This window comes from Mobula birostris, chromosome 2 (assembly GCF_030028105.1).
Source record: "Mobula birostris isolate sMobBir1 chromosome 2, sMobBir1.hap1, whole genome shotgun sequence".
NCBI classification, from domain to species: domain Eukaryota; kingdom Metazoa; phylum Chordata; class Chondrichthyes; order Myliobatiformes; family Myliobatidae; genus Mobula; species Mobula birostris.
The window spans coordinates 142180113-142206820 of NC_092371.1; the positions used below are offsets into that span (position 1 = coordinate 142180113).

The following is a 26708-nucleotide window of genomic DNA, read 5'->3' on the forward strand; positions in this document are numbered from 1 at the left end:
TGGGTTTTCCAAACATCATATTCCATTGTGATTTACATTTGCTGCTATAACCCTAATAATTTTTTTTTTTGTTTTAAAACTGCAGTGTGAACTTGTCTCAGTGTCTCTTGATCTGTCATGGCAGTGCATTCTTTAGAAGGATATGAGTTTGGAGTTGGAGTTGGCTATACTATGCATCTGTGTACAGCTAAGACCTTAATCGTACACAGATGCATATCTTAAAGACCTGGCCAATATTTATGCTTAATAAGCTAACTATCTACATTGGTAATGCTGATTATCACAATATTTTTCAGTAGGAATTAGTGCAGATTGATTATTATTTAACTACCTTAGAGTGAAACTATAGCTATTCTTTCCTTCTTTTGTGGTTTTAAGTGGAAATTTCACCCAAAACTCTTTTGTGTTTTGTTAGGTGCCTGTTTGAAAGAGAAATGGGAATTACTTGGTTTGCGCCTGGCTCAGGCTCAGCAGCAGATGAAGCTGAGTGAATCTTCATTGGTGTTTGCTTTTATAGAGGTAAGGTGTAAGTGTTTGAGGTATTAGGAGAATTGTATAATTGTGATTGTTTATCTGGTTATTCTTGCAGCTGATCAAAGGACTCTAAAATTAATCACACTGCTGGACTAATGACATTACTTGACTGATATTTAGTAATGTTGCCCATACCATTCTATGACACTTGGCTCTTTTCCCTTTTTTCTAGGGAACCTTAGCCCAGGCTGTGAAAAAAGGAGAATGGATTTTGTTGGATGAAATCAACTTGGCTTCTGCAGAGACACTGGAATGTCTCAGTGGGCTATTGGAAGGGAATACGGGTTCTCTTGTGCTGTTAGATCGAGGAGATACTGGTAAAATAATTATTGGATGTTATTATACTTGATAACTTGTTTCTCATAAAGCTAAAAGCCAGTTTTCCAAATGTTGTCAGAATACAGTAAAACTCTTAATCTGGCATGTTTTAGATTTTGGTGCCAGAATGACACGTTTTCTGGAAGATAAGACACTATCCTTTTAATACTTCAGCATTTGTAAATGTTTTCTATATTACACAGTAATATAATTACTTTATGAACTTGGTATGATAAACAGGGCACAGGAATTATCATCTGGTAATCCAGATGCTGCATCATTGGAATTTCTGAACAATGGTATAGTGGATTATCAGACTTTTATTGTAATATGGCATGGGGAAATAACATACATATCTAAGTTGGGAGCCAATTTGCTTCCAGGCCTCTTGGTCTGAATTCTGTGTGCAATAGTTAGGCGAGGAGTTGCCTGAACTTTCTTAAAGAAGCATATATTTAAGACCTAACCAGACTAGATGGAGTTTTGTGGGTCAAAGCCACCTTCTCCTTTTCCAAACATTTGCAACATGTTTATTTTTGCTTGGTAAAACCTTCTTTGTGGTTGCTGGATCATTTAAGGGGCAATTTTTATTTGGAGTAATTAATTACAAAGTAGTTTTGTTACCCATGTATTTTTGCTATAGTTGTTATCTCTATCCTATTGTAGAACCCATACACCGTGACCCAGAGTTTCGCTTGTTTGCCTGCATGAATCCAGCAACAGATATAGGAAAGAGAAACTTGCCACCAGGCATACGAAATCGGTAATTAAAGCATTTTTTTTTCCCCTCTTTGTCCTTCCTCCACAAGAAATCATGGAGAAATTTGTGCCTAAAAATTGGATTATGCTTGACAAGAAATCATGGGTTGAACAGAATATACTTGATGGGCATGTATTGAGTCTCAAGTATTCGACATAGTAAAATATACCTGAAGCATTCCGAAATGATAGCCTTTAGCTTACAAGATCTGTGAAAAGGAGTTTGCATGAAAATAGGAACTCTTTACACAGAATATATAGGAGCAGAAAAACACCCAATCTTGTTTCTATACTTTTGTAACTTTATTCTAAAGATTAAGCAATTTCTTTCAAGCTCATTGTGGTATAAAGTCAATCATAATGTTGATATGCACTCTCTTTTTAATACAAATATTTAGCTGTGAGTTAAACCTAACTTGGTTAATCTCCAGTAAACTGCGTGAAGCCTGAAAGTTGAATGGAACCACCAGTTAAACACTATCCACTTCAACTGCTGTTGTTAGCCTGCTTCATTCTTTCTGGTTCCATCTGTTACTAAGACTCTTTGTAATGTGTAACGGCATGATTTTGCTCTGAATCCACTTTTAAATTGGTGCTCCATTGTGCTCTTCAATGTTGTCTAAGCTTGTTTATATGATAGTTGAAGATCCAGTTTGGTGTCCCCTTCATTGACAGCTGTTAATCATTATGCTTCTGATAGGGAGTTCTGTTGTCAGTAGAGATTCTTCTGACACTGCACTTGACAGAGGCGGCTAGCACCATCAACATCTTGCTAGTGAATAGCTACTGAACTGAGTACTCAGAACCTGCATGAATTCTTCTCGTACAGACTGTTGCTCAGTATACTGGTTATTGGTAGTATTTGTTTATATATTTTTTAAAAAGTATGGAAAAATGTGCACCTTTGCACCTTACACCACAAGTGGCCAAAAAATTTAATTCCCATATTCCCATTCCCATTCCTGTTCTGATGTGTTGGTCTATGGCTCCTCTTGTGCCAAGATGAGGCCACCCTTAGGATGGAGGAGCAACACCTTGTATTCTGTCTGGGTACCTTCCAACCTGAAGGCATGAATAGTAATTTCTCCTTCTGGTAAATAAATCCCTCTTTCTTTCCCCCCCCAATTTCCCACTCTGATCTTTTACTTCTTCTCACCTACCTTTTACTTTGCCCTGGGGTCCTTCCTCCTTCCCTTTTCTCCTATGGTCCACTCTCCTTTCCTATCAAATTCTTTCTTCAACAGCCCCTGATCCCTTGATTTTTGTTTTTTCCCCCTATCCACCTGGCTTCCCCTATCAACTTCTAGCTAGCCTATTATTCCCCCCCCCCCACCTGTTTATTCTGCCATCTTCCCCCTTCCTTCTCAGTCCTGAAGAAGGGTCTTGGCCTGAAATGTCGACTATTTATTCATTTCTATACATGCTGCCTGATCTGCTGAGTTCTTCCAGCACTTTGTGTTACTTTGGATTTCCAGCATCCGTAGAACTTTCTGGTGTTTAAAAAAAAGTGAATTCTGAGAGTCCAGTGTACCTTAGGCAGGGATTTGTTTCACTGATGAGCTCTTTGTATTTTACTAAAGTTTTGAGTGTTTCTCCATTGTGTATGCATTCTTCAGCCTTTTATTTTGATACGTATTACTTCGTTTTACAGCATTATGGTTCCACCTATTTTCTATGTTTCTATTATTGAGAGTTTAATTGGTATAGATATTTTAAAATATTGCTGATCATATATTGCTGGAACTTGCTGCCATATGTAGAAAACCTTCCTTGTTACCCATTGGTACTTTAAATAGCAATACACTGAAGGCACTTATACAGGTGTATGCAGTACACTTCTGTTTTCCAGCGATTTTAATTTTATCAATACCACATACAACTTATTGTCCAGTGTTAACCCACATCATTAATTTTTTTTAAAAGTTCATGAGCATTTATCTTTTAAAAAGGAAAAAATATGTATTCTATTTTCATGAAAAAAAAACAAAGGATTGGTTTAATTAATATAGATAAGTTAAATGAACTAAATTCTCTCATGGAGGCAGATCAAGATACAGTATGTTACCTTGCTGAAACTGTGGCATCATTTTGTTTAAAATCATTTTTGCTTGTATAGGTGAGTCTAATTACAGTTCCTTGTGTCTTTTGGATTATTGTATTTTTTTTACAACCTGGATATTACTCCCAGTTTGTAAAACTGATAATAAAGAGCAAATGGTTTCCTGCATATGTTGAAATATTTCCTTCTACATATTCTGGATTTTAGGTTGGAGGAATCACTTTGTTATTCTGCATTGAATTAACTCAATTTGTCTTCCTTTGGAAGTGGAGTGCTCTGCTATTTGAACAATTGACTTGCTGTTTTCTGTAACCTAATTGTATGTTATTGACACATGAGAATTTTGAACTTTCTGCAATGTCGTGCAGTAATCTGTTTGGAACCTTTTGTGCAGGTCCTTTTCTACTCCCTCACCAACCTTATTTATTTTGTTCCTGATTTATGTTCTAAAAAAAATATCTAATTGGTGTGTATGCTGGTTTCTATATTTACAGGTTTACAGAACTATATGTTGATGAACTGGAAGCTGAAGGAGATCTCCGAATCCTTGTTTCTGATTATCTAAAGGGATTAAATGTCAGCAAGAAAACTATTCAAGGGATCATTGAGTAAGAACAACTTGAATGTTTTTAGTTTATAGATTTTGAAATGTATGCAAGAAATATGCAGTGAAAGGTATTTTAAAGCGAAAGCAAAAGATTGGAAATCTGAATTGAAAATTCAGCAATATCAAGCAAGTCCAACTGTGGAGAGCGAAATAGTATTATTGCAGGCTGATAGCTCCTTAACAGAAATAGAGGAAAAACTGGATCTGTTTTAAAATGTAGAGGAAAGTCTGTGAAAAGTGCAAGGGATTTAAATTTGAAAATAAAAGGCAATGCAATACAGTTGAACAAACTGAACTGAGCAGGATAGAAAGGATACAGTGTCAGACATTTTGGATGCAACTTCACCCAATACAGTCAATTATACCTTTTTATATTCCATTCTGATTTGTTATCATTTTACTCTGGAACCACTCTGTCTCTTCATTATGCATTTCTATGATTTCTGATAGTATGAAATCTGAATGGTAAAAATGCGGACATGATGTCTAGAAAGCAATGGTTTACCTTGGTGGTATCTCTTAAATGGATTGTTTTTAGATGCGATATTGTATGAATATGTGGTTCATCAATTCTCTAACATTATCAGGCTGACAGCATATTTCATACTGCAGGACAACTGTAGTATGGTCTGCATTATATCTTCATCTTGCTTTTAATAGGTTTTACTTAATTGTCCGTGAGGAGGCAGATGTTAAGTTAGTGGATGGGACTGGACATAGGCCCCACTACAGCCTTCGGACTCTCTGCCGTGCTCTCAAATTTTCTGCGCTGAACTCTTACAACAACATTCAACGCTCATTATATGAGGTAATGATAAATATCAAGCTGGTTAATTTAAATATTGCAAACCTGAGTTACAACTAGTGTTACTGAATGTGATTTCAGCTGTAAGTATTCAGCATATTAGGCCTAGTCTGTCAGATGAAAATCTAGTCACCAGAGTAACTTAACATGGAAACAGACCCTTCAACCCAACTCATCAATGCCAATGAAAGTGCTTACTTGAGCTAGTCCCATATGTTTGGTCCATATCCCTGCCTAAACGTTTCCTATCCATACCTGTATAAATATCTTTTAAATTTTGTAATTGCACCAATGTCTCAGTTCTTCCAGCAGCTTGTTCCATATATCCACTGCCCTTTTCTGCGTGTGTGTCTGTGTGTGTGCGCGCGCCTGTGTGTGTATAAGAGTGTTGTAAATATTTCCTGCACCGTTTCCAACAAAGTGGCGTTCTTCCTTTAGCTATGCAACCAGATTGCCACACAGTACTCCAAGTGCAGTCTCACTTCAGTCCAGTCCAGCATCGCAACTTTTATACTCAGTGTCTTGTATGAAGAAGGCAAGCTTGTCATGTGGCTTCTTCGCCCTCTCTGTCTATGGCACCATTTTCAAGGAACTATGTACTTGTACCCCAGCTCTCTCTATTATGTAAAACTCTCCAGGGCCCTGATGCAGAGTGCTTAAGGAAGTAGCCCAAGAAATAGTGGATGCATTAGTGATAATTTTTCAAAACTCTTTAGATTCTGGACTAGTTCCTGAGGATTGGAGGGTGGCTAATGTAACCCCACTTTTTAAAAAAGGAGGGAGAGAGAAACTGGGGAATTATAGACCGGTTAGCCTGACATCGGTGGTGGGGAAGCTGCTAGAGTCAGTTATCAAAGATGTGATAACAGCACATTTGGAAAGCGGTGAAATCATCGGACAAAGTCAGCATGGATTTGTGAAAGGAAAATCATGTCTGACGAATCTCATAGAATTTTTTGAGGATGTAACTAGTAGAGTGGATTGGGGAGAACCAGTGGATGTGGTATATTTGGATTTTCAAAAGGCTTTTGACAAGGTCCCAGACAGGAGATTAGTGTGCAAACTTAAAGCACATGGTATTGGGGGTAAGGTATTGATGTGGATAGAGAATTGGTTGGCAGACAGGAAGCAAAGAGTGGGAATAAATGGGACCTTTTCAGAATGGCAGGCAGTGACTAGTGGGGTACCGCAAGGCTCAGTGCTGGGACCCCAGTTGTTTACAATATATATTAATGACTTAGACGAGGGAATTAAATGCAGCATCTCCAAGCTTGCGGATGACACGAAGCTGGGCGGCAGTGTTAGCTGTGAGGAGGATGCTAAGAGGATGCAGAGTGACTTGGATAGGTTAGGTGAGTGGGCAAATTCATGGCAGATGCAATTTAATGTGAATAAATGTGAGATTATCCACTTTGGTGGCAAGAACAGGAAAACAGATTATCTGAATGGTGGCCGATTAGGGAAAGGGGAGGTGCAACGAGACCTGGGTGTCATTCTACACCAGTCATTGAAATTGGGCATGCAGGTACAGCAGGCGGTGAAAAAGGTGAATGGTATGCTGGCATTCATAGCAAGAGGATTCGAGTACAGGAGCAGGGAGATACTACTGCAGTTGTACAAAGCCTTGGTGAGACCACACCTGGAGTATTGTGTGCAGTTTTGGTCCTCTAATCCAAGGAAAGACATTCTTGCCATAGAGGGAGTACAAAGAAGGTTCACCAGATTGATTCCTGGGATGGCAGGACTTTCATATGTTGAAAGACTGGATCAGCTAGGCTTATACTCATTGGAATTTAGAAGATTGAGGGGGGATCTTATTGAAACGTATAAAATCCTAGAGGGATTGGACAGGCTAGCTGCAGGAAGATTGTTCCCGATGTTGAGGAAGTCCAGAACGAGGGGTCACAGTTTGAGGATAAAGGAGAATCCTTTTAGGATCGAGATGAGGAAAAACTTCTTCACACAGAGAGTGGTGAATCTGTGGAATTCTCTGCCACAAGAAACAGTTGAGGCCAGTTCATTGGCTATATTTAAGAGGGAGTTAGATATGGCCCTTGTGGCTAAAGGGATCGGGGATATGGAGGGAAGGCTTGTACAGGGTTCTGAGTTGGATGATCAACCATGATCGTACTGAATGGCGGTGCAGGCTCGAAGGGCCGAATAGCCTACTCCTGCACCTATTTTCTATGTTTATTGTGCATGTAATGCCCTGGTTTAACTTCCCAAAATGCAACATGTTGCACTTGTCCAAGTAAGTGCTGTCTGCCATTCCTTGGCCACTTTTCAGTTGATCTGGATCCTGTTGTAATTTTGGATAACCACTGCCACTGTTCACAATGTCAACAATTTTGGTGTCATTTTCAAGCTAATTAACAATGCCACCTACTTTCTGATCCAAAGCATTAATATAGATGACAACCAAGAGGGCAGCACAAATTCCTGTGGCATACCACTGGTCTCCAGCCTATATAAAAAAACTATACAACAATGTCATTACTCCTACCATCAAGCCAGTTGTCTGTCCAGTTGACCAGCACACCCTGGATCCCAAGTAATCTAACCTTCTGAATCAGGCCACTATGTGGGATCTTATTAAAGGCATTGCTGAAGCCCATGTAGGCAATGTTCAATGCAATTGTCAACTTCTTATTAAAAGTCATTCAAGTTAGTGAAATGTAATTTCCCACACGCAGACCTATGCTGTTATATCTAGTCAGTCCTTGCCTTTACAAATGTCAGTAGATCTAAAATCTCCTTTAGTAACTTTCCCACCCGTGTTTTGTGTCTTTGAAGTAGAGAAAGAAATAAGGTTTTGATACACAGCTATGTGGAAGAAAACAAAGGAAAGTATATGATGGATCAGAAGATGGGAATTGTAAAAGGGCTAAGGATAATTTGGTCTGGAGGAAATTGGAATGGTGGAACATGCTTCTGAAATGCTTAAACTTGCTGTTCTATACAAATGAAGTTTATGTGTCAAGTTGGAAGATGACTTTTTTCTTTGTTTTGCATTGAGCTTGTTTGAAAGAGAATACACATTCTCAGGGCAGAGAGTTCAGAATGAGAATGGAATTTATGTTAGGTTTAACTTGTTGCATCTACAGTGATGTGTGTTTTAAAATGTATGATTTATTTTGCTGTATCACTCCTCCCTGCCACCTCTGTAGATGCAGAAGTGCTTTATCACAAGTTTGAGTAGATGATGGAATGCAATTTCTAAATTTGGAAGTTTTGAATGAATTTTATTGGGTACAGTTTCTTGAGGAATTTATTCTTTTACCTGCCATTATCAGGAATTCCTGTGTGTATAAAGCTGTTTTTTTTTTTTTTTTTAACAAAAACAGGGTTTCTGTATGAGTTTTCTGACTCAGCTGGATCGGATATCTCACCCAGTCGTTGAGAAATTAATTTGTCATCATGTCATTGGAACTAATGCCAAATCTGTTCTTCAGCAGGTATATTTTTGGTTTGTTTTTGAGCACTAGTTACTGGCTTTCTGAAGGAATCTGGGATGAATAGTTTGTAATGAGACTTTCAATGTACAGTCTTGTAATGGAAATGTATGCTTACTAAAAATTACTCACAAAGAATATAATCTGGAACTGATGAAATTAATACCCTGAGGAGTTATTTGTACTACATTTAAAACATTTCTAATTCATATTATTAATAAATGTTGAATATATTGTTGGCTCTTATGGCCTCTTCTTTCCTGAAATCAGTATCTTTAAACAAGAGGTGTTGTTTGCCTACTGCATGAGACAGTTCTATGAACTACAAACATGGGCTTTGCACAATATCATACTCACTTTGAAATATACACGCTAGTTAAGTTTTTATAATCACTTGAATGCTGAACTGTTAAATAGTGAAATATTAAATATTTCATATTTTCCCAAAGTGTGACTAGCACGTGATATTTGGTTAATTAATCTAGGCTTCTGGATAAATAGTCCAACAACATAATCATAGAAACGCAATTGTGTGGAAGCCTTGATATATCTAGTGATTACAAACATCTTTTCAGATGTGATAGGTAAAGCATTTTCCCCTACATATCTGACTTAAGTTTCCAGTTCATGATTGCTTTGGGTTGATAACATAGTCCAAATTTCTGAATGATCAGAAATGTTTAATTTGCAAAAGCAGAAAACTTTCAACTATTTTCTTAATGTTTCAGCCCATCCCTGAGCCAAAAGGAAGAGGAGCTGTGCAGATTGAAGGCTACTGGATTGCAACAGGAGATAAAGAACCTACCATTGATAAGCTATATATTCTTACACATTCTGTCAAACTCAACTTGAGAGATCTAGTGAGAGTGGTTGCAGCAAGGTAAGAATATTTAATTATTGGGCTATTAAATGAAACAACAGCAGTTAGTATTGTTGGGATTATTAACTTGATTGGACCCTGAATCATTGGGCCAAACAGTTTGTGTCCATTTCTTTTTTTCGCTTTAGCTGCTGTATGTAAGTACAGCCATATGCCATATCAAACATTATTTGGATCCTTGACTGAGACGTGAGCACAGTCTGCCGCTTCCAACCAATTAACTTAAAGATTTTAATGTGTTTATTTTTAAAAAAAGAATTTCTAGTTAATACTGTCATCACTAGTTTTCTGTTTTGCTTTTAGCCTTTATTGTCACTTCAGACCTTCAAATACTAGCACAAATTCAATTTTTTGTTTTATGATTTCTCTTTGAAAATGAACCTACAGGGTTCCCTTTTATGATCAAACAGCTGTATGTTTAGTTAAATTGCCACAATATTATTTTGTTTTATTTGCCCTAAACTCAAGTTTTGTTTGTAATGCAACATTAACATTGTTTTATTCAAAGAATTCATCCCGTGCTTATTCAAGGAGAAACATCAGTTGGTAAAACCAGTCTGATTAACTGGTTGGCATCTGCTACTGGAAACCATTGTGTACGGATCAATAATCATGAACACACAGATATTCAGGAATACCTTGGCTGCTATGCCTCTGACGACATGGGCAAATTAGTATTTAAAGAAGGTTTGTACACTCTTGGAGATTGTAAATTGTGTTCTATTTTAACTATATCTATTGCTTAACTTGAATGATATTTAGATTATGAAGACACGCAGTCCTCTTTTGTTGTCATTTAGCAATGCATGCATTAAGAAATGATACAATATTTCCTCCGGTGTGATATCACAAAACACAGGACAGACCAAGACTGAAAGAACTAACAAAACCACATAGTTATAATATATAGTTACAACAGTGCAACAATACCATAACTTGATGAAGAACAGTCCATGAGCACAGTAAAAAGTTCAAAGTCTCTCAAGTGTCCCACATCTCACGCAGACGGGAGAAGGAAAAAAAACTCTCCCTGCCATGCCCGACCACAGTCCGACTCTGAGTGATCCTTGAACTTCAAGCTCTGATCAGCCCTCCGACACCGAGTACCGAGCACCATCTCTATCCAAGTGATTCGACCTCAATTTGAGTCCCTAACAACAGGCAAAGCCGGAGATTTTGAGGCCTTCCCTCCGGAAGATTCATGATCGCGCAGTAACGAGAGCAGCGAACGGGCATTTCAGGAATTTCCCCAGATGTTCCTCTGTGCTTTCACGTCTTTCTCCATCAAATCAGAATTGTCCATGGCCCCTATTTAGCGGATACGATATCATTTTCACCGGAGGGCTGCGCACGCGTGGCGCGCTGCTGTCTCTCCTCCCGTCATATCTATATTTCACAGACTTTAGATGAGAAACATTGGAATGCAAACCACGAATATGGTACTGATATTTATCCTCTGTATTTTGACATTCTGTGCTTAGTTAATTCCACACTTGTATTTTTATCTGTTTAGGTGTGCTTATTAATGCCATGCGAAAAGGCCATTGGATAATTCTTGATGAACTGAATTTGGCCCCAACTGAAGTTTTGGAAGCACTCAATCGACTACTTGATGACAATCGTGAGCTCTTTATAACAGAGACACAAGAAGTAGTAAAAGCACATCCAAAATTCATGCTTTTTGCAACTCAGAACCCTCCTGGACAATATGGAGGTCGAAAGGTCTGTTTTTGATTTGTTTTTCTAATTTGTTGGTTCAAAATGCAGGACAGGATATGTTTTGAAAATATCCTGGATAGTTGACTTGAATGCTTGTAATTGGTATATATTTGTATATAGTAAATATATTTGTATATAATTACTTCAGAATAATTCATTATTCTGTTTTGTATAATAAACAGGCTTTAGTAAATAACTTTGTTATTGGGTGATGAACCAAAGTAATGCTCTGGGGTCTTTTCTCTGTAAACTAAGTACATGGGTAAGAAAATATATGGTAGATGACATAATCCTTTGCAGATATTCATCAGAGCAAATTTGGCATTAAGTTGGTGTATTCTTACAGGAATGAGACAACCTGTTAATTCCAACGTGTTTAATTTTTCTTGTATTTTGAGTCTCTACTTGGCTTTAGACTCTCAGATTATAATTTTAAGAATAGTAAAACCTTCAAATAAAAATATTTTCTGATTTCAATTGCACTTGCAGGTTTTGTCAAGAGCATTTAGAAACCGTTTTGTGGAATTGCATTTTGATGAACTTCCAAGTGCTGAATTAGAAGTGATAATTCACAAGAGGTGCTCTTTGCCGCCATCATACTGTGCAAAATTGGTTAAAGTTATGCTGGATTTGCAGGTATTTCAAAAAGCAGTCTTCTTTAAACCAATTTATTTATTTTTCACAGGTGCACTGAGTATTAATGAATAATGATCTAAAATACTTTCAGCAATTACTTTAAATCTGTTAATGAAATGAGTTTTATCCATATTTCAAAGGAGGAAGTAAATAATATGGGGTGGTGGAGACTTTAACTTAAAAGTAAATGACATCTTGGGGGTGACTAACTTATGGTATTTTAATAAGGATATTTCTCTAATCAGTCATATCGCAGAGGTTCAAATGTTTTTGCTGGAAAACATGGCTTCATTACTTTGCGAGAGCTGTTTAGGTGGGCCGAGCGCTACAGATTGTCTGATGTAACAGCACAAAATTATGACTGGATTCGGCATATAGCTACTGATGGTAAGATTTTTTATTTTTCTTTTCAAGTCATTCAGTGTATTGAACTTAGATGGAATATGATTACAGTACAAATACAAGGGGATTTGAATTTGGCTTTCTCTCAGGATCCTTTCCTTTCCATATACTGCTATGATAGGTGTTTACTTTTTTTTGGGGAAAATCATTGGTTGTATGTTTCCAGTCATTCTGTTAAACTTCAATGTAAGTTAGCATCCTTGGTGTTATTGGTGAAGGAATGAGTCAAATTCATGATGTTTCTATTGATGGCATCTAAGTCTTCTAGAGATGGGAAACTGCCTTTGACAAATAGTATTTTCTAAATCTGTTGTGGTCATAGAAATGCAGCACATTGGGTATTCATTTGTTCCACCTATGCAGCTTTTATGCTTTTGGCTGGCCGTGTGAGAAAGGAAGAAGAAGTTGCTGTCATTCGACAAATTCTTGAAAAACAATTTAAGAAGAGGCTTGTTCCTGAAATTCTATTTTCAAGAGAAAATCTTGAGAAAAAATTGAGTGAGTATTAGTGGAGGAGGTACTTTTCTGAAATTCTGTTACATGTACTGAGTTTTATCAGTTCAGTAACTTAATTTGCTGTTGCAAACTTAATGATAGTCAAAAGTATGGGTATTTTACAACCTATCCTACAGGTTTGAATGAGTTTCTGATCTCACTACTATGTGGTTGAACATTTCTAAATATTTGCACGTTCTTGAATGGCTCTTTAAGTATGTCACTTGATATTACAGCATGTAGTTTATCATAGTTACAGCTAGACATGATTTGAGCAAAGCAACAGATTTCAAATGCTACTTTTTTTTTAAACTTGTTTCATTTTTTCCATTGCACAGGTCACTGGTCAAGTCTGAGGTCAGTTATGCCTGACAATTTTCACCACATTGTATGGACATATGGCATGAGGAAACTCGCAATATTGGTGGGTCAGGCTTTGCAGTTTGGAGAAGCTGTGCTCCTTGTTGGAGAAACTGGGTAATCAAATATTTAAAATCTTAGCATATTCATAATTCTGACTTGTATTAATCAACTAAATGAATAGCAGACAAGCAGGAAACAGTGGCCATAAATTGTACTTTTTGTTTGCTTAGTAAGGTGTAATAAGATGTATGCCACGGTTTTTGTGCTGGAGCCTCCATTTCGGTAATTGACTTGGATGAAAGCACTGAAGGTATGGTGGAAGCACTGAAAGCACTGAACACTTGGTGAGGAGACAGGTTGGCAAAAAACAGTCTTGTTATCTGTTTTTCAAAGGTTTAGAGATGGGTCAAGTGTGTAGCATAAGAAAGCTTAATAAAAGGGATGATTAGACGATTTACAATAGGCAGGTGTGCATATATAGTGAATATTAAGAAGGCTGAAAGTGTATTTATTACTGGGAGAAATATAGTTACAAAGGGTATTGATGAGAATATATTTTGAGTGTTCAGAATTGTTCTAATGAAATTAATGTGGTGGAAGTGGTTCAGAGTTGCTTTACAAGACCCCTGAGGGATCTTGATTAGATTAGATTTAGATTCAACTTTGTCATTGTGCCAAGTACAGATACAAAGCCAATGAAATGCGGTTAGCATCTAACCAGAAATGCAAAGAATAGTGTTATTTACAAAATAACTGTGAATAAAAGGTAAGTGCTACAGCCCACAAATATAAAAGTACTGAGACAGTACAATATGGGTGCAGTATTGCTTAGCGCTGTGATGTGAGGTTCAGCAGGATCACAGCCTCAGGGAAGAAGCTCTTCTGTGCCTGCTGGTTCAGGAGTGGAGGCTCCTGTAGCACCTACCGGATGGGAGGAGAGTAAAAAGTCCATGGTTAGGGTGAGATACATCCTTGATAATGCTTTTTACCCTGCCCAGGCAGCGTTTATGGTAGATGTTCTCAATAGTGGGCAATTGGGTGCCGATAATCCGTTGGGCAGTTTTCACCGCACACTGGAGTGTTTTGAGGTCCGATACGGGACAATTGCCATACCACACTGAGATGCAGTTGGTGAGTATGCTCTCAGTGATACAGCAGTAAAAGTCTGTCAATATCCTGGGACAGAGGTGAGCTTTCTTGATGCTCCACAGGAAATAATGGCGCTGTTGCACCTTTTTGATCAGGATGGAGGAGTTCAGGGACCAGGTGAGATCCTCGGAAATGTGGACAGCAAGGAATTTGAAGCTTGATATATGCTTCACTACAGCTCTGTTGATGTAGGTGGGGACGTGAGGGTGGCTTCTAGCATGCCTGAAGTCCACAATGATCTCCTTGGTCTTCTGGGTGTTAAGGGCCAGGTTGTTGTCGGCACACCCCGTGGCCAGGTGCTAGACCTCGTCCCTGTAGACCGCCTTGTCATCCCTTCTGATCACGCCAACCACTGTGGTGTCGTCTGCGAACTTGTTTATGGAGTTAGAACCTACTTGACATGGACTGCTTGAACAATTGGAAAGTTTAGGTAGTTAACTTCTTGATTCCCTCTGTGGACATTTTACAAAAGTACTTTTATCTGGAAGTATAATAATTTCTAATAGAACCTAAACTATTTTTCTTCAGACAGTGTTCTCTAAGAATGTAATTTAATAATGTGCCTAAATGGAAGGAACTGGGGTTGTTCACTGGAACAGAGGAGGTTGCAAAGAATCTGTGGAAGACTTTATAAGTCTTTCATTAAAATAAAGTGTAAGTTGAAACTCTGCATTGATGTCTAAAGCGGGGAAGGAATACTTGTGGTTTATAGAATAGTGGCATGGGGATGTTGTGCTGGCACAATGGGTAGTTAGGGCCTGAAATATGCTGTCAGGGTTGATGATAGAGGTGGATTCAAAATGGAACTAGGTAAGAATATGAAAAGAAAGAATTTTTAAGGGCTGTGGAGAGAATGGCAGAGTTGAGATGAACTGATGCTCTTGCAAAGAACAGTAGAGACAAGGGGCAGCATCTATTCTGTACTGAAGTTCCCTTTGTTTCCAAGCACCGGAAATACAAATCCAAGGATTTGGTGAGTCTGTCTCGGTAGAGTTCACTTTTTTTGTACTGCCATTTTTGCTTGTAAATTCTTTTACATTGAACATTTTGAACTTTAACCCAAAGTAAATTTATTAGCAGAGTACATATATGTTACCATGTACTGCTCCAAGATTCATTTTCTTGTGAGCATTCAGAGCAAATACGAAGAAACATAATAGAATCAATGAAAAATCTCTCAAGACAGGCCAGCAACCAATGTGCAAAAGACAACGAACTACAAATACAAAAATAAAAAATAAACAATAAATATTGAGAACATGAGATGAAGAGTCCTTCAAAGTGAGTCCATTGTTTGTGGGAACAGTTCAGTGATGGAGCAAATGAAATTGAGTGTTTATCCTCTCTGTTTCAAGAGCCTGATGGTTGAGGGGTAGTAACTGTTCCTGAATTGAGTGGTGTGGGTCCTGAGGCTCCTGTACCTCCTTTCTGATGCAGCAGTGAGTAGAGAGCATGGCCTGGGTGGTGGGGGCTCGATGATGGATGCTGCTTTGCTGCAGCAGCTTTCTCATTTTGTCCCAATTTTACCCCTCTAGTACAATCCTTCATATTTTTCCACTTTGTAGTGACATCTGACATCAATTCGCTCATCCTCGCAGCTTAGAAAAGCTTTATTTATTTAGTGTAGTAATCTGTCAAGGTGATTTACAGGGATGTCACACAAAATGCTGGAGGAACTAAGCAGGTCAGGCAGCATCTATGGAGAGGAATAGTCAATGTTTCAACTGAGACCCTTCATCGGGACTCAATCCAGAATGTCGACACTATTCCTCTCCATAGATACCGCCTGACCAGCTGAGTTCCCTCAGCACTTTGTATGCGTTACTCTGGATTTCCAGCATCTGCAGAATCTCTTGTGTTTACAGGAACGTTACTTGACTAAATTTGTAGTCTCATCACACTGTGCTTTGAATGATTTTCTCTCAATTGATGGTATCATGGAATGTAGGATGTTCTTTTGCTTTTGTGTAGGTGTGGTAAGACGACAGTCTGTCAGATGTTTGCTGCCTTGTTCAATCAGAAGTTGCATACAGTAAACTGTCATCTACACCTAGAGACATCAGACTTCCTTGGGGGCCTCAGGCCTGTCAGACATGCTTCTGGTGAAAATGTAAGTATAGTTTGATCCGGAATTCAGAGTTATTAATGGGCTCAAGTGTTCACATGTCTGATTGTTAGACTTGAAATGGCAACACAGTGAAGGGGGAGAAATCATTTGAAATTGAAATCATTGTGCATGCTTAGCAGCATGCACAATAATTAATGGTTTGTACAACCAATAATTGGTCATGCTATAAATTAATCTTATCTTTATAAATCTGTATACAATTAGTTACTTGAAAAGTTTTTGTTTTTACCTATTACATTGAACACTACACTTCAAGACGGAGCACACGTAGAATTCGAGCAAGTTTGCTCAGTGAATCCTGATGACATAACAATTTGCAGGTGCCACTGTCTGAGAGATTTGATTCCTGGTTTGGATAACCAACGAACTCACTAAAAGGCAGCAACAGTTTCTTTTTCAATAAAAGATGTTTGCAACCTGGATTCTGTTTCAAACTGGAAAGGATAGCAGCAGAGCAGTATAGGATTGTCCAGCACATCATTAGACATATTCATCTGCTTCCTACATCAGCCGTGCATTCACTTATAGCTAAGAAAAGACCTGGTAATGTGGTTCCTTGGCCTTATTGGCTATCCTGGGACCTGTGAAATAGGAGTTGGAAGCAAAGTCACATTAGATTGCAAAGGAGTGCACAACGAATTATCTTTTACAATTGTTTTTGCTTAAGTGCTCAACGTTACAGCATGGAGTCAGTGTTTTTCTCCTTTTATTCCTGTCATTAATAGAATAGATTATGAAAAGGAGGGGAATAAAAGTCAATCAAAACAAATACAAAAATCATCAAAAGATGCCATAATTTCAAATTGGAAATAAATTGGAATGAGTGAGCGTCTACCAAATTACTCATGCACAGATGGTACTTTGTACTTGTGATATGAGCCCTTTTAAATGAACATGGAGCACAATCAAACTGGCTCACACCCTCTTCCATCATTTATTACGCAAGGAGTTTGATTGTTTGTGTATAAGTGTGTTTTCTAATGTGTCTTTAATTTCTTAACTCAAGCTTAAAGCTGTATCCTTTTGTGCTGGAGCCATTCCATCCCACAGAAGAAATAGTTTATCAAATTCTTAAATCTCTTTGTCAGTTTGAATTTGCCAATTAAATCCCTCAATTTCACAAATTTCTGAGTTTACTTGAATGCAACCTGTCATATACCTTTTTTTTTTAAGCTCATGCATTGTAATTTCAAAGACAAAATGCACTCAGTGACCACATTATGAGGTACACTAGTGGAACCTGGTGTGGTTTTCTGCTGCTATAGACCATCCACTTCAAGGTTCACCTCTTGAGTGTTCAGAGATGCTCTTCTGCACACCACGGTTGTGATGTGTGGTTATTTGAGTTACCGCCACCTTCCTGTCAGCTTGAAATCATTCTGGCCAGTCTCCTCTAACCTCTCTCATTGATGAGGCCTTTTCACCCATAAAACTGCCGCTCAGTGGATGTTTCTTGTTTTTATCCTGATTTGAAAATCCCAGGAGGTCATCAGTTTCTGAAATACTCAAACTACTCTGTCCAGCACCGACAATCATTCCATGGTCAAAGTCACTTAGAATCGGGAAGAAATGCTATGTGATACTTGCTCTGAACAACAACTAAACCTCTTGACTATGTCTGGATGCTTTTATGTATTAAGTTGCTGCCATGTGATTGGCTGATTATATATTTGCATTAATGAGCAGATGTACCTAAAGTGGCTGAGTGTATTTTTTTCTCTCATTTGGTGTTCAACAGTTCTTGTGGTTTTTCCCAAGGTGCTCTGCTAAGCAACCCATCTTTGACATTAAATATAAATTAATCTCTCAAAATGTGTAGGTTGAGGGGAGGGAGAAAAACCTTTGTATTCTGTTTAAAGCAATAAAACTTACTACTTTGAAACTGTTTTGATAGCAGCAACTTTAAGACTTTATTGAATAATCAAAAAAAATACAGCAGTGTAGCTAGTGGGTTGGTATTGTGTGTACCCAAACCAGTGATCTGATTTGTATCTTGCTGAGTTGCTCAGGAATTTGTTTGGCAATTAAAAGTTCAGACTGTCCTTTTATCTGTAGTGGTGATTAGATTTCCATTAAAAATCCATCTAGTTTACTTGCCTTCAAAGATTAGAAATCTGACATCTTTACTTTGAGTTTCTGACTTGTGTTTCTCAACAATGTGGTTATCTTAACTGCTGTTTGAAATTATTGTAGTTCAAGAGCAATTAGGGCTGGGCAATACATACTTACAGGCCTATTCAATGGTGATGAAAATAGTGGACTTCAATGCATTTCTAGTATGATTGATCTTTCTGAAAAACTGATTTTACCTTCATAATGCTGTAAAGAAGAAGGAATAGGGGAAAGTAAAGTGATTAGATACCGAGAAACTGCTTGGTACCATACCACTCTCATGTTGTGCTAAGTGCTAGATTAATGACCAATGTGTTTTTGCATCCTGATAAATTAATGAAAGCTCATTACCATAGGCTACATAAATTGACCAGCAATGTTGGTAGTAACCCTTTACCTATCATCAGTGCCACGATAGTGTAGTGGTTAGTGCAACACTATTACGGCTCACGATGTCAGAGTTTGGAGTTCAGTCATGGCGTCTTCTGAGAGGAGTTTGAATTTCCTCCTCGTGGAATGCATGGGTTTCCTCTGGGTGCTTTGGTTGCCATTCACAGTCCAAAGATGTACTGTTAAGTGGGTTAATTGGTTATTGTAAATTGTCCTGTGATTTGGCTGGGGTTGAACTGGTGAGTTGCTGGCAGCACAACTTGAAGGACCAGAAGGGTCTGTTCTGTGCTGTACTCTAAATAATATAAAATAAATAATCCTTATTTCAGAAAAATGTATTTCTTCTCTGTTAGGATGGCGACAACCCCAGCAGGCTTTTTGAGTGGCACGATGGTCCTCTTGTACTTGCCATGAAGGAAGATGACATGTTTATGATGGATGAAATCTCTTTGGCAGATGACTCTGTTTTGGAAAGACTGAATAGGTGAGATGATAATCAAATTTGAGCATTAATATTTGGTTGCAAAGTATAGGAATGAGGATATGTGTGTCATTGTTGCACTTTGTTGTTCACTGACGTGTGCAAATGTGTTGTACAGCGTCCTGGAAGCTGAACAGACACTTTTGCTTGCAGAAAAGGGAAGTGGGGAAGATGATCAAGTGGAGCTTGTAACTGGTGGAAACAAATTTAGGATTCTTGCAACCATGAATCCTGGTGGTGATTTTGGTAAGAAAGAGGTGAGTGTACAATTCAAGAACAATAATCGCAATGCGTGTGAACTTAATTATTGCAACCATACCTGTACTGATGTAAAGAGCTTGAGTTGATTTTGATGCTTTGGGTGTCTCAAACTACGTTATACCCAACGATGAGTATTGTGAGCAATTTTGGGGCCCCTGAACATAAAGATATTCTCGCATTGGAGAGGGATTCAGGAAAGGTTGATGTGGTTGATTTCAGGAATGAAAGGGTTAATATGTGAGGAGAGTTTAAAAGTTCCAGGCCTGTACTTGTGAATTTTAGCAGAATGAGGGGAGGGATCTCATTGAAACCCATCGTATATTCAAAGGCCTAGATAGAGTGGAAGTGGAGAAGATGTTTCCTATACTGGGGTAGTCTTAAGTCCTGAGGGCACAGATACAGAATAGAGGTACATCCATTTAGAACAGAGATGAGGAGGAATTTCTTTAGCCAGAAAGAGGTGAATCTGTGGAATTCATGGCTACAGATGGCTCTGGAGATGAAGTCATTGAATATACTTCAAGTGGAGGTTGATAGGTTATTGATTGGTCAGGGCATCAAATGTTACCAAGAGAAAGCAGGAGGGTAGTGTTGAGAGGGATTCGATGCAATCACAATCATCACCATCACAAATAATTGGATAACAAACCATTTGCTTCCCTGTTTACTTATATTTGCCTCACTCTACTGCATAGAAACAAAATGGCCAATCTAGCTTGTCTGTTATGATAATTGCCAAAGCCACCTTAATCATTTAGTTTCATCACAGCCTGTCATTGCAAATTTTCTATTTTGTTATTCTTCAATACACTTTGGGTTTGCTTTTGAGCAATTTATAAAAAAAAACATTTCTTGTAGAAGGTAACTTCCTCTTAGGTTCATGGTGCTTGGTCTCACTTGTAGAGGGATTACAAATTTACAATGTCTAGTTAAGAACTTTTGTGCTTTTTTTCCCTGTCAAGAACATATTTGGATTGTTCAGTCACTTTTGTGAATTGTCATTTCTTGGATGTTGTTATGAGTTGTTTGTCCAGTTTCTATAACTTGTCTTTTCATGATATGCTCTGTTTCTCCAGTGGTAACTGAAATTTACCATGGCTTAACTCTTCCTCCTCTGCTTTTTTTTTTTTTTTTTTACTTTAAATATCAGCTTTCACCAGCTTTGAGGAACAGATTTACTGAGATCTGGTGCCCACCATGCAATAGCCGTGATGATTTGATGGAGATTATTCAACATAACCTGTGTCCCGGGCTTTCTTTAGATGGAGAAGATAATAAAGGTAGGGATAGTCTGCTGCTTTGTATTTTGTTAGAATTTTTTTGAAGCTGTGGAAATCTTTCTTGATGACGAGTTCAAGATATTGTTGAGAACACCATAAACCATTCTCCTTCCTTCTCATAACTTTTGATACCTTGGCTAATGAGGAACCATTGCTTTAAGTATACTCAATGACTTGGCCTCCACAGCTATGGCAATGAATTCTATAGATTCACTAACCTCTGGCTGAAAAATTCCTCCTTAACTCTATTCTAAATGGACGTCCCCCTATTCTGCAGCTATGCCCTCTAGTCCTAGACACACCTACTAGAGGAAATATTCACCCCACATCCACTACATCTAGACCTTTCAGTATTCCAAACTGCAGTGAGTACAAGCCCACTGCCATGAAAAACTCCTCATTTGTTAACTTTTTCATTCCCGGAATCATTGTCATGAACCTCCTCTGGATCCTCTCTAATGCCAGCATATCATTTCTTAGAAAAGGGGTCCAAGGCTGCTGAAAATATTCTAAGTGCAGCCTGACCAATTAATTCCTTATAAAGCCTCAGCATTACATCCTTGCTTTTATATTCTAGTCCTCTTGAAATGTTAACATTGCATTTGCCTTCTTTACCACCAACTCAGCGTGCAGGTTAACCTTTAGGAAATCCTGCACAAGCGAGAATCCTTCTGCAGACTCCGTACTTCCTCAACACTACCTGCCCATCCACCTATCTTTGTATTGTTTGTAGACTTAGTCACGAAGTCATCCAAATCATAGACATTTAATGTGAAAGGAAACTGTCTCAACACCAAACCCTGCAGAATAGCACTTGTCACCGGTAGCCAATCAGAAAAGGCCCCCTATATTCCCACTCTTTGCTTCCTGCCTATCAGCCAACTTCCTATTCCTACTGGTATCTTCGCAGCATTACCATGGACTGTTACCTTGTTAAGCAGCCTCATGTGCACACCTTGTCAGAGGCCTTCTAAAAATCCAGTCAACAACATCAACTGACTCTCCTTTGTCTATCTTGCCTGCTGTTTCTTCAAACAGATTTATCAAGCAAGATTTCCCCTTAATAAAACCATGCTGACTACAGCCTATCTTATCATGGGCCTCCAAGTACCCTGAGACCTCATCAACTCCAGCATCTTCCCAGCTACTGAGATTAGACTTACTGATCTATAAGTTCCTGTCTTCTGTCTCCCTTCCTTCTTGAATAGTGCAGTGACATTTGCAATTTTCCAGTCCTCTGGAATCATGCCAGAATCTAGTGATAATTGAATGATCATTACGAATGCCTCCACAATCTCTTCAACTACCGCTTGGAGAACCTTGGGGCCTAGTCCATCTGGTCCAGGTATCTTGTCTACCTACAGATCTTTCAGATTCCCAAGCACTTCCTACTTAGTAAAAGTAACTGCACTAACTTCACCCCCCCGCCTCCCCCACCCCCCCACCCCCCCACCCCCCGCCGGCACTCAGATTTCCGGCATGTTGCTAGTGTATTCCACAGTGAAGACTGACACAGAATACTTATTAAATACATCTGCTGTTTCTTTGTCCTCCATTGCTTCCTCTCCAGTGCAATCTCCACTTTCGCCTCTTTTACTCTTTATATATCTGGAAAAAAAACTTTTTGATATTATTGACTAGCTTTCCTTCATATTTAATTTTTTCTAACCTTATGACTTTTTTAGTTGCCTTCTGTTTAGTTTTTAAAAGCTTCCCAATCTCCTAACTTCCAACTATATTTTGCTATACTATATGCCCTGTCCTTTGCTTTTATGCCGTTTTTGACTTCCCTTGTCATCCACGGTTGCCCCATCCTCCCTTTAGAATACTAGTTCATCTTAAAGATGTGACTATCCTGTGTGTCCGAGTTACTCCCAGAAACTCCAGCCGTTGCTGTTCTGCTGTCATCCCTGATGATGCTCTTTCTAATCAGCGTTGGCTGGCTCCTCTCTTACGCCTCTGTAATTCCCTTTACTCCAGTGTTATACTGATACATCTGACTTTTTCTTCACCCTCTCAAACTGCAGTGTGAACTCTTATCACATTATGATCTGCCTCCTAAGGTTATTTTTTAACTTAAGCTCCCTAATCAAATCTCTTTCATTACACAACACACAATCCAGAATTGCCTTTTCATTAATGGGCTCAACCACAAGCTACTCTAAAAAGCCATCTCTTGGATATTCTACAAATCCTCTCTCTTCAGATCCAGCATCAACCTGTTTTTCCCAATCTACCTGCATATTGAAATTCCCCATGACTATCATAACTTTGCCTTTTTTACGTCTTTTCTGTCTCACGTTGAAGCTTGTATTCCATGTCCTGCCAACAGTTCGCAGGCCTTTATATAACTTCCATGGGGGTCTTTTTACCCTTGCAGTTTCTTAACTCCACCCACAAGGATTCTACATCTTTTGATCTTGTGTCACCCCTTTCTAAGGAATTGATCTCATTTTTTCAACAGAGCCACACCACCCCCTCTGCCTACTTGCCTGTCCTTTCAATACAGTGTGTATCCTTGAATGTTAAACTCTCAGCTATAATCTTTTATGATTCAGTTGTACCCACAGTGTCGTACCTGCCAGTCTCTGTGCTACAAAATCATCTAACTTATTTCATATACTGTACATTCCAAAATAACACCTTCACTCCTTTTTTCACAACCCTTTTTGATTTTTGCCCCCACATTATACTGCAACTCACCCCACCATCCCAGCACCAATTTCTCAGCAATGCATTCTTCTGCCAGATCATCCTATTCTTGCCCTCTGTTGTGTGGTACAGGCAGCAGTCCAGCAAGTACTTCCCTGGAGGTCTTGCTTTTTAGCTCTCTACTGAACTCCATATATTCTTCCTTCAAGGTCTTCTCTGATATCCTACCTATGTCATTGGTACCAATAGATACCACAAATTCTGGATGCTCACTCTTTCCCCTTTAGAATGCTTATGGACCCGATCTGAGAAATCCTTGACCCTGGCACTTGGAAAGCAAAATACCATCTGCTGTCTTTTTTATGTGCACAGAATCTCTTGTCTGCTCCTCTAACTATGGAATCTCCTTTCACTACTGCACTCCTCTTCTCTCGCTTCCCGTCTGAGCCACAGAGCCAGACTCAGTGCCAGAGACCCAGTTGTTACGACTTCCCCTGCTAGATCTTCCTCCTCAACAGCATCTAAAGTGGTATACTTATTGTACCACTTTATAAATCTTTATGTATATTTAAGGCAGAGGTTGATGGATTCTTGATTGGTCAGAGCATGAAGAGATACAGGGATAAGGTAAGAGATTGGGGCTAAGAGGAAATTTGGATTAGCCATGATGAAATAGTGGAGCAGACTCAATGGGCCAAATGGCCTGATTCTGCTCCTATATCTTATGGTCTTATTACTGACAGCAATGACCACAGGGATACAATGCTTCGGCTGCCTATTCCCTTTCCCTCTCCTAACAGTAAACCCACATACCTGCCTCCTGCAACGTAGGGGTGACTACATCTCTGTAGCTCCTATCAGTCACCTCCTCATTCTCCTGTGTGAGCGGAACGTCATCGAGCTGCAACTCCAGTTCCTTAAAACAGTCTCTAAGTTGCTGTAGCTTCATGCACTCCTTGCAGATGTAGTTATCAGTGAGACTGGAGGTCTCCCAGAGTTCCTACATCTCAGACAAAGAACATTCTCAGCGCACTACCTGTATGCTAATAGACAAAGAAAAAAAACAACTTAATAAAAACTTAATTAGAACCTCCACCTGTGCTTTACCAAGCCTATTTTCACCCAGATTTTTTGAGCCATAGCCTCCCCCTCTTAACATTGGCCACTCCAACAATAGCCACCCAGCTTACATCTCACTTCCTTTAATTGCCTCAAATACAACTTGCTCCTGATGAGTCTTGTTCTTTTCAATGGCTCCCCAACTTACAACATCTCACTCACCACTTCAAGTTATGACTCACTCCCAACAAAATTTGTTTTCAAATGACTGTCGCCTTGTTTGAGGGCAATAATGTCACGGTAGCTGAAATAGACTACTAGCAGTCCAGCTATTCCAGGTTTGATATGGATAGAATAAGTAAGCAAGGAAAGTGAACTAACTGAATTTTCTGTGCATTCTAGGCAAAGATATTGCTGAACTCATTTTGGATTTCATTGACTGGCTAAAAAATCAAGAGTTTGGGCGTCAGTGTGTATTGAGTATTCGTGATATTCTGTCTTGGGTCAACTTCATGAACGTTACAACTGAAAGAGTGACTTCAGATGTGGATTTGGATGATAGAACTACGTTTAATCTCGATCCTGTCACTGCATTCATACATGCTGCCTGTCTCATTTGTGTTGATGGCATTGGATCAGGTGTGTGTTTGATCAAGGAATGGGGGGAGGGTGGTATTGGTTCTAAATCTCTTGGATTAAAGTTTTCCAGAACTGAGTCCGTTGCATGTTTACTCAGCCTACATTTCTTTGTTCTCCTGAGGGTGGATTACCAGATTGTTCTCAAGTGCAGATGTTTAATCCTTTTTGACATAATTTCTTTCCAGGGTCTACAGTTTGTTCTTCTGAAGCTACACTGGCTGCTCGCAAAGCATGCTTGGAATTTCTTTTTAAAAAGCTGTCTGTGATCACACATTTGAAAAAACATGTGAGGAGTATGTTGAACAGTTATGATGTGAAAAGGAAAAGGAAAATTTTATGGACTGAACACTACTTTGGAATTCATCCTTTTTACATTCCCATAGGTGAGCATGTGATTAGTGTTGTTATTAAATTGGAAAGACATAGGTTACTCTATTTTTCTGAGAATTACTTCAAAAATAAATCTCCCTCTCTTTCATGTTAGTTTTGTTCTGTTAATCACCTTCATTCTGTGTTCTGTAGTTCTTGACTGTTTCAATGAAGGAGAATTTATATCTACTGTCCTTGATTTTAAATATCTTGATCAGGTCATTTTGCATCTTTTTTTGGTTTTAATCTTGGCTGCTTCTGCCAGTTCCTATGATATAACACATGTCCCTTGCCCCTGGTGTTAAAGTTTGGGCCCAGGAGTGCGTTGAAATAGATTACTTGTGTCCAGAATTGTCTTGTAAAAGACAATTCAATGCCGTTGCACTCCATGCCTACTCTTTATAAAAACCCTGGGGTTCCTTGTGCCTTTTTAACCATTATCTCAACCATGTCCAGTTTCAGCAAAATACGTGCATGTACCCTAGATCTGTTGTGTATTCTTTAGAATTATTCTTTTCTAATTTGTGTTGAACAAATGATTAAAATCGATGTCCTGATAATTATGGCATGTGTATTGTTTGATGGGTGGCAGTGTGAAATGTGATGAGGATGTTATGAGAATGCAGGGTGACTTGGACAGGCTGGGTGAGTGGGCAGATGCATGGCAGATGCAGTTTAATGTGGATAAATGTGAGGTTATCCACTTTGGTGGTAAGAACAGGAAGGCAGATTATTATCTAAATGGAGTCAAGTTAGGAAAAGGGGAAGCACAATGAGATCTAGGTGTTCTTGTACATCAGTCACTGAAAGCAAGCATGCAAGTACAGCAGGCAGTGAAGAAAGCTAATGGCATGCTGGCCTTCATAATGAGGGGAATTGAGTATAAGAGCAAAGAGGTCCTTCTGCAGCTGTACAGGGCCCTGGTGAGACCACGCCTGGAGTACTGTGTGCAGTTTTGGTCTCCAAATTTGAGGAAGGACATTCTTGCTATTGAGGGAGTGCAGCGTAGGTTCACAAGGTTAATTCCCGGGATGACGGGACTGTCATATGTTGAAAGATTGGAGTGACTGGGCTTGTATACTCTGGGATTTAGAAGGCTGAGAAGGGATCTTATTGAAACATATAGGATTATTAAGGGATTGGACACGCTGGAGGCAGG

General features: G+C 38.9%; 1 protein-coding gene across 3 annotated transcripts in view; it reads left to right on the forward strand.

Annotated features, from left to right (window-relative positions):
- The window catches only part of mdn1 (midasin AAA ATPase 1), a 165294-nt gene that overhangs the window by 29183 nt on the left and 109403 nt on the right, over positions 1-26708 (forward strand). For all 3 annotated transcript variants that reach the window (XM_072249925.1, XM_072249923.1, XM_072249924.1), the window contains exons 17-35: positions 416-519; positions 707-851; positions 1519-1615; positions 4165-4278; positions 4938-5085; positions 8427-8537; positions 9263-9414; positions 9923-10101; positions 10928-11136; positions 11623-11769; positions 12015-12156; positions 12535-12669; positions 13005-13143; positions 16150-16288; positions 19162-19292; positions 19408-19546; positions 20701-20830; positions 24944-25180; positions 25366-25563. In XM_072249925.1, coding sequence (XP_072106026.1) covers positions 416-519; positions 707-851; positions 1519-1615; positions 4165-4278; positions 4938-5085; positions 8427-8537; positions 9263-9414; positions 9923-10101; positions 10928-11136; positions 11623-11769; positions 12015-12156; positions 12535-12669; positions 13005-13143; positions 16150-16288; positions 19162-19292; positions 19408-19546; positions 20701-20830; positions 24944-25180; positions 25366-25563 — 2796 coding nt within the window. The remainder of the gene's footprint in view (positions 1-415; positions 520-706; positions 852-1518; positions 1616-4164; positions 4279-4937; positions 5086-8426; positions 8538-9262; positions 9415-9922; positions 10102-10927; positions 11137-11622; positions 11770-12014; positions 12157-12534; positions 12670-13004; positions 13144-16149; positions 16289-19161; positions 19293-19407; positions 19547-20700; positions 20831-24943; positions 25181-25365; positions 25564-26708) is intronic.